The sequence below is a fragment of the Fukomys damarensis genome, unplaced genomic scaffold (genome assembly GCF_012274545.1).
Source record: "Fukomys damarensis isolate Sample0158 unplaced genomic scaffold, DMR_v1.0_HiC HiC_scaffold_3, whole genome shotgun sequence".
In the NCBI taxonomy this organism is placed as follows: Eukaryota; Metazoa; Chordata; class Mammalia; order Rodentia; family Bathyergidae; genus Fukomys; species Fukomys damarensis.
In genome coordinates, this window is record NW_022900915.1 from 47,556,004 (window position 1) to 47,564,700 (window position 8,697).

The 8,697-nt window shown below is 41.3% G+C and overlaps 1 protein-coding gene across 1 annotated transcript; it reads left to right on the plus strand.

The window, feature by feature from the left end:
* The first annotated feature begins 386 nt into the window (after window positions 1-386).
* LOC104873248 (olfactory receptor 2G3) lies at window positions 387-1,316 on the plus strand. Its single transcript, XM_019209966.1, has one exon. The coding sequence runs from the start codon at window positions 387-389 to the stop codon at window positions 1,314-1,316; it is 930 nt and encodes a 309-aa protein (XP_019065511.1).
* The last annotated feature ends 7,381 nt before the right edge of the window (window positions 1,317-8,697 follow it).

An 8,697-nucleotide genomic window follows, 5' to 3' on the forward strand; every position in this document is an offset into this window, starting at 1 on the left:
GGGACAGTGAGAAGGATAGGGAAAGGGGAATAAGGGAAAAGGAAAAAACTATGAGAAAATGTAAAAATGGAATTAAAGTGTTTGAAGGTGGGGAGGGGACGAGGGGGTGAAGGGAGAGTCGGGACAAGGGGAAAAAATGAGAACCAAGACCTGGCATGCAAAGGTACAAGATCTCAGTAATGAATGTAACTGTGCTGTCTACCTAGAATGTACCAATAAATTCAATTTTTAAAAAAAGAAATTTTCTGAACTGTTATGGGAATTTTCATTACCCAAAGAAATTAAAAAGCTGAGGATGCTGCAGTGAAATTATTAAAACTCAAAAATACTGCACATCTTCAAATGTTCCCATCTCTTGCCTTCTAGGTTAATACAAGCCAGGAGCGATGGAAAGAGAAAATGTGAGTTTTCCCAATGCTTTTGTCCTGCTGGGCTTCTCAGAGTTTCCCTGGCTGGAGAAGCCCCTCTTTGCAGTGGTCCTGATCTGCTACCTCCTCACCCTGATGGGGAACAGCTCCATCATCCTACTCTCCCTGGTGGACCCCAGACTCCAGACACCCATGTACTTCTTCCTGGACAACCTCTCTCTGCTGGACCTCAGTCTCACATGTATCACTGTGCCCCAGCTTCTGGCCAACCTCTGCACACCAGAAAAGACCATTTCTGCCTGGGGATGCATCACACAGGCCTACCTCTTTCACTGGACAGGATGCACTGAATGTGCCCTGCTGGCCATGATGGCCATTGATCGCTATGTGGCCATCTGCCGGCCCCTCCAGTACACTCTCATCATGCGTGCCTGGGTCTGTGTGCAGATGGCAGCTGCATCCTGGTCCAGTGGCCTGGCCAATTCTCTGATTCAAGCCACACTCACGCTCCAGCTCCCCCTCTGTGGGCACCACACCCTGGACCACTTCTTCTGTGAGGTCCCTTTGCTCATCAAGCTGGCCTGTGGAGACACCACAGCTAATGAGCTGACCCTGGCTATAGGAGCCATCATTTTTGCACTGTTTGCTCCCCTGACAGTGCTCATCTCCTACACATTCATTGCCAGGGCTGTACTGAAGTTACCATCAGCTGAAGGCAGGCACAAGGCACTCAGCACTTGCAGTTCCCACTTGCTAGTGGTCACCATGTACTTTGGTCCTGCCATCTACATGTACCTCCAGCCTCCAGCCAATAACACTCAGGCCAAGTTCATGTCCTTCTTCTACTGTGTGATCACCCCAGTGCTCAACCCCCTTATCTACACCCTGAGAAACAAGGACATGAAGACCGCATTGAAGAGAATCCTGCAATCCCAACATGGAATGTAGTCTTAAAATGCCAGAAGTAGGATATTAAAAAATCAACATTAAAAAATCAATTGCTGGTTCAGGGATGTCACTCAGTGACACTGCACTTGCCTGGCAAGTGCAAGGCCAGTATCACATCAAAAAAATAAATTAAATAAAAAGAAGAAAGAAAAAAAAATAAGTCAGTAGCTTTTCTATCTACCAATAATTAGCTAAGAAAGAAATCAGAAAATAATTTTATTCACAATGGCTTGAAAAATATGATATTTAATATAAACAAGAAGATAAAAGAACTCCACAGTTGTAATTTCAGAACACTGAAGAAGGAAATTGAGGGAAACACCAGCAGATAGAAGCACTTTCCATTTTCATAGACTGGCAGAATTTTTTGTGGGGGGTGGTTTGAGACAGGGTCTCAGTAAGTAGCTGAGACTGAACTAGAACTCACTGTGTAGCCCAGGTTGTCTCAAACTTGCAGTGATCCTCCTGCCTCAGCCTCCCCAGTGCTGACATTACAGGCATGAGCCACCATGCCCAGCCAGGCAGAATATTTGGCGGGGGGGTTAACAGGGATTAAACTTGGAACATTGCGCTTGTAGGGCAGGTGGTGGCACCAGTGATCTATATCCCAGGGCCAATAAATATTATCTAAATGGCCATATTACTAAAGCAGTCTCCAGATTCAGTACAATCCCTATCAAAATTCTAATGACATTCATCACAGAACTAGAATAAGAATCCAAAACTTCATATGGAAACAGAAAAGACATAATAGCCAAAGCAAAGGATGGAAAACAATACTCAGTGGTTTATGACCACAAAGCCAGCAGGGGTAGCAATGCAATTCTCAGAAGATGTGAGATTTGAGCCCAAACAGATCACATTAGGCAAAGAGGGTCACAGCATATTGGTTCCAGGAACAATTCAACAGAAAGAGATAACAACTGAGATATATGCATCAATTACCAGCACACCACACTTCATAAAACAAGCACTGCTGGACAGAAAATATCAAATAAACATCAACACCACAAAAATGGGGAATTTCAAACAGATCAAGTGCACAAAAATCAAAAAAGAAATATCAGAGCTGAACCACACCTTCAAACACGTATTCCTAATTGATATCTGCAGAGTGTTCTACACTACTATGACATGACACAGTATGCACTTTCCTCAGCAGCACATGAAGCTGCCCTCAAAAGAGACCACATATTGGCCAGTAGAATTTGCTTAAACAAATACAAAAGAATCAAAATTATCCCACGTAGAGTACCAGCTGACAAGGCACAAGAAAACAATAGCAAAAGAAACCACAGACATTTTACAAACACCTAGATATTAAATAACACACTCTTGAATAATCAGTAGGTCATAGAAGAAATCAAAGAAAAAGTTAAAGGGAGTTTCTTCAATCAAACCATAATTTCAGTACAACATACCATAACCTATGGGATACAATGAAAGCATTCCTAAGAGGAAAGTTCATACCTGTGAATTTCCACATCAGAAAAACAGAGAAACTCAAATAAGTAATGTAAAGATATACCTGAAGTTCCTAGAAAAGAATTAATAATCCATTGTTGGTAAGAATGTAAACTTGTACAACCACAATGGAAAAATTTACCTAACCATACAAGGTCCACTTGACCTAGCTCTTTCCCTCCTAAGTGCCAGAAAAAGTTAAAAACATCACATTACACTGATACATGCACACCCATATTTATAGCAGCACAATTCATAATAGCTAAATCTATATGTCAATTAACAGATTAGTAGATGAAGAAAAGTGATGGAGATTGTCAGTAGATGAAGAAAATATAGTACTGTGTTAATACACAATAGACTACTATTCTGCTAAAAATAAATCTGAGTCATTTGTAGAAAAATGGGCAAACCTTGAGATAACATAAAGTGAAATAAACCAGACAAAGAAGCTCAAAGGTAGCATGGTTTCTCTTAAATGAGAGGCTCAAATTATAAGTAATTTTAGGAATAAAATAAAAGATAGATAACAGAAAATGAGGAGGCAGATAATTGGCAAATAGAAAGGGGACAAAGAGATGGAGAGAGATGGAAGCGAGGAGAGAGAAAGGGAAAATACAAAGAATGAAGGGGTCATGTGCCTACACCAACTCTCCATGACTAATAGAATCATTTTGTGTCTCATACATATACTGATAAGAACTTTAAAATTTAAAAAAAGAAACAAGTTTACACTACTACAGCCATCTGACACTTGACAAAGGGGTAAAAATACATGTTGCATAAAACCTTCTTTCCAAATGGTGCTGGGAAAACTGGATAAGCATATGTAGAATACTGCAACTAGAGAGCTATATCTTACCCTGTACAAAAATCATTCCAAATGGATCAAAAACCTAACTGTAAAACCTGAACATTTGAAACTGTAGAGGAAAACATAGAGGAGGGCTGGGGATTTAGCTCAGTGGCATTTAGCTCAGGCCTGCCTCGTAAGCACAAGGTCGTGAGTTTGAACACAGTATCTACCCCCTCAAAAAAAGGAAAAAAGAAAATATAGGGGAAAAATAACTTCATAAATATGGGCAAACGCTCCCTTAATAGGATGCCCATAATACAAGAAATAATAGCAAGAATCAACAAATGGGGCTATGTCAAACAAAAAAGTTTCTTCACAGCAAAGGAAGCAACCAATAGATGAAAGAGACAGCCTATAGAATGGGAGAAAATCTTTGCCATCTACTCTTCTGACACCAGGTGGATACCTACAATATGTACAGAACAAACATAAAAAACAACAAAAACCCATATACCTAATCAATAACTGGGCAAATGAACAGACACTGCTCGAAAGAAGGTTCAGTGACCAATACGTATATGCAAAAATACTGAATGTCTTTAGCCATCAGGGAAATGCAAATCAAAACTATTTTGAATGCCAAGGATACAGTTTAGCAGTGCAGCACCTGCCTAGAAAGCAAGAGACACTGAGTTCAATTCCCAGTACCAAAAAAAGAAAAATTACATTGCCATTCTATGTCGCCCTAGTTGGAACAGCCATTGGCAAGAATACAAAGAACAATAAATGTTGACAAGGACGTGGAGAAAGGGGGAAGAAACATCCCCACACTGCTGCTGGGAAAGGGAATTAGCACAGCCCCTATGGGAATGAGTATGGGGCTCCTCAGGTCTAAAAGCGAGCTCCATGTGGGCCACATGTAACACTTCTTGGAATATACCCAAGGGAGCTAAAGTCAGCGTGCTACAGGGACACCTGCACACCCATGATTCTTGCAGCAACGTTCACGATGTCCAAGAGGCGGAACCAGCACGGGCGCTCATCAATAGGTGACTGAGAAACCAAATGTGGCACATCTACACCGAGGAGTGTTATTCAGCCATAAAGAAGAATGGAGTTAAGTCACGAGCCAGAAAACGGATGGGACTGGAGATCCTCATGTTATGTGAAATAAATCAGACTCCGACAGATGAGCATTTTGTATTTTCCTAATATGTGGAATCTAAAATTGATAACATGAAAGTAGAAGAGAGACTATTATTTAACAAGGGGAAGGGAATGAAGGGGAGAAGGGTGTGAAGAAACAACTAGGTGGATGCAAAAGAAGGATATTAGTTACATCGTGAAGAGAGTGTGCTGTTGACATGACTTGATTGAGGTTTCCAGTACACTCCGTTAAATAAAACAGCAGGCTACAAAAATATACTTGTCGTCTGTCACCTTTATTTTCAAAATTGCATAATGTATAGAGATATCAAGAAATCACCTAGAACACTTGTCACTCACTTGCGCTATGCAGTCTTTGAGAGTGAGATATTCTGCACAGTTCCTACAGCAGAGCATCGTTTCACTTTGCTGTTCTAAAGTGCTTCTAAGTGGAGGAAATGAAGACTTGCTGTAATGAGGTGATGAACATGTTAATTACAAAGCATATATAGCTCAGAATATGGTGTCATGTACCTCAGAACATATCTTATTAGAAGACTCAGACTTCTTCATTCGCTACAGAATGAATCCCCTACCTAGAGATGCTTTGAAAGAAAACAAAAGGAGCATCCGATGACTACTTATGTCTCCTGAAGCAACCACAGGTGCACATCAGGTAACGCTGATGAGTCTGTCTCTGATTGACTTTCCAGGATCCCTAAGGGAAGAGTCCCCTTCACCAGAACAAATTAGCCTGGCAGAAAGCAGAATTTATTGTAAAACAAAAGCAAACTCATCCTGCGGTTAAACCCAGAAGGGAACCTGAAGAGGTTGCCAAAGGCACTCTTTGTTATATGAATTCATACGCAGAAAAGACTACTTCTTAGCCAAGTTGTGATTGGCGTATGGGGATACAAGCATGAAAGCTTGACTTTAGGAGCTTGGGGTAGGCAGCAGGTGTGCTTTTGTAAGCACCATCAACTGTAAAGTTAAACAGAACAGAGACATTCTTTAGAGCTGTATGAATATTTTACTTCAGAGCAAGAAAATCCCACCAACCTATCACAGCTGCTATTATAAAATCAATCAATAACAAATGCTGGTACCTCTGTTGGAAAAAAGGAATCTTGCTCCACTGTTTTTGCAAGTGTAGACTGGTGCAACTATTTGGAATTCAGTACGTAGATTCCTCAAATAACTAGGATCAGAGGTCCAACTTGACTTAGCTATTCCCCTGTTGTGTATCTTCTCAAAAGAATCATACCACAGTGATGTATGTGCACCCAGGCTCATAGTAGCACAATATGTAACAACTAAAGACTGCAAAAAATTGCCCATCATCTGCAGACTGTATAAAGAAATGTGGGATTCTTTCCAAAATGGAGTACTACTCAGCCATAAAGAATGAGAAATCATGTCGTGAGCCAGTGACACAGAGCACTGTCCAGCAGTGTATCAAACCTGAAACAGGGTCGGGTGGAGATGGGGCAAGGAGTGAAAGAAGGACGCCAAGACAGGAATCTGATCAAGGCGATGTTTATTGTAGGCAAGCATCAGATTTTTAAAGCAAAAAACCACAAACCTAAGAGGAGGGGACATGATAATACCACGACAATCTTATCTGACCTAAAACAAGCATTCGGAAACTTCTACAGAGTCAGGACGTCATAAAACACCAGGTGACTCATAAAACTCGAAGGTTGTTAAGTTGGAGAAACTCCAGAGAAGCACAAAATGTCTTAGCATAAGATAAGAAGAAATAGGCATAAACATAAACTATCATGGATTACAAATACCAAGATAACTGTAATGGCTGGATTACAGGAATAAGAAACTACAATTCTAGGAAACAGAAATTTAGCCATTAAAACAGAAAATTAACTCAAAAATGGTTTCACTTAGCTTAGGATGGCAGCACTCCTGCCAGCGCACAGGCCAGCACCCAACAAAATCAGATACATTTATAGCTGAATGGAGGCACACTGAGGAGATACTCAAGTAAAATAAATATGACACACGTGTGTAAATACCAGGTAATTTCTCTGGTGTGAGAAACTGAAAGTGGAAATGAGGACCAAAATGGATAATAGGTAACATTGTAAAATAGGAAGAAAATGTCCAAGGGGAAGGAGAAGTGGGAGGCTTGGGGAAAAAGAAGAAATGGAATGGAGATAATATGAGAAAGGAAAAAATGGAAAAAGGTGGTTGTAAACAGGGAGGCATGGAGGGGTTGAAGAGAGGGCAGGGGAATGAGGTAAAAATAAGAACCAAGATATATGATGCAGAACTACAAATTTATATTGACGAATGTCATTGCGTTGTATACATAAAATGTACCAATATGAAAACCTCACATTCTTCAAAGTCCAAAATTGCAATCAAACTTAGTACAGACATTTGCAAGCAGTCACATGGCACAAGGAAAGACTGAAATCTGCTCATTTGTGTCATTATTAACCTCCACCAATAGTTTAAAGTACAATTTTAAAAAAAAGGCTTTCGGAAGCATTAGTCTAGAATTTTCAGTTCTCAATTACTGCAGTCCCTGAACTAATTGTGCACAAAGACACTTGGTCTCTGACGGAGAGGGTCGAGGTGAATACAGGTCTCACAGGAAGAAGGGGCCCGAGCCTCAGACAGTCCAGTGAGCCCCGCAGCACCTTCAGCACCCTAACACCATCTAAAGGGAATTTAAAGTTCCCTTTAACTTAAATCTAAAGGGCAGACTATGCTACCAGCAGATTCTGACTGCTGCTGATTGGGAAGAACACACTGCATTGGTAGAACAATACAAAGGCAGTAGGAATTCTAGATGAGGAAAGACATGGAGGAAATATTCTGAAAGCAAAGAACTCAAAGTCATCTCCAGTCCCCATGGAGGGGAAAAGGTGCTGAGTTCAACAGGTGTTGAACACAAACTTCTCTGAAGTTCTCTGAGCATAGTAATTAGCACCATTGCAAGCCTGGCCCACAGTGATGGGAGGCAGCAAGCAGCAAGTGTGGGAGACACGCAGGCCTTAGGCTGTCAACACACAGATTGTCATCTGCCTCCTGGGGACACAGGAGCACCCTGCTCTCACCACATCCCCTAACATCCTGACGTGAGCCTGAGAAATCCACTCCTTCCCCTGTCACACTTCTTGACCTCTGCCCTGAGCAATAGCAGCATGCATGCCACTGCCTCAGAGAAATCCAGGGCGATCATAGCAATACCCAAGCTTATTATAACATCAGTGGCATGGTACATGTCACACACACACACACTTTGGGAGCTAAACGGCTTTCATCTAGGCCAAGTAAAGTCAAAACACCTGCTCCCAAAGTCAGGGTAGAAAATCTCAATTAGTTGGATCCACAGTCCCCAAGTCACACGCAAAAACCTAGGAAAAGTTTCTAAACCTACAACAACTAAAGCAAACAAGGCTGCTCTCCTCACACTCCCCACTCTTCAGTTTACTCATCAGCCCACCCAGGCTCTGAGGAGTAAACTTTTGTTGCATGACTTCCTGCTATTCTTGTTTCTTCCTTATGTTTTGCTCAATACTTCGTTGAGGATACAAAGACCCTGGAGCTATGCCTGAGTCTGGCAACAGCTGATTGAAACCATTTCCCATGGTGAAGAAACCTCAGTTCAAGGAAAAAGGGTATTGTCCCATAAAACATTGCATAACACTGCCATAAAGTTGTCCCAGTGCAAGAAAATAACTATGTAATCAGATAAAATGCTTCTCAATTCCTACGGAAATGAAGCACCTGCTCAAGGCATGCTGCTCAAGTGTAATTAATTCTCAAATTTTTAAAGAAAAATTCCCCTATGGCTGGCATCAGTCCTCTATATTACCTAGGAGACAAGAGGACAGCACCAGGTGGTAAGAGACTGCATCAGTTCTATAGAATGACGATCATATTGTTTCAGAGTCTTGTCTTCAGGTGACTCAGGCATATTCCTCAGAGCCAGATGATTCCACAGACAAA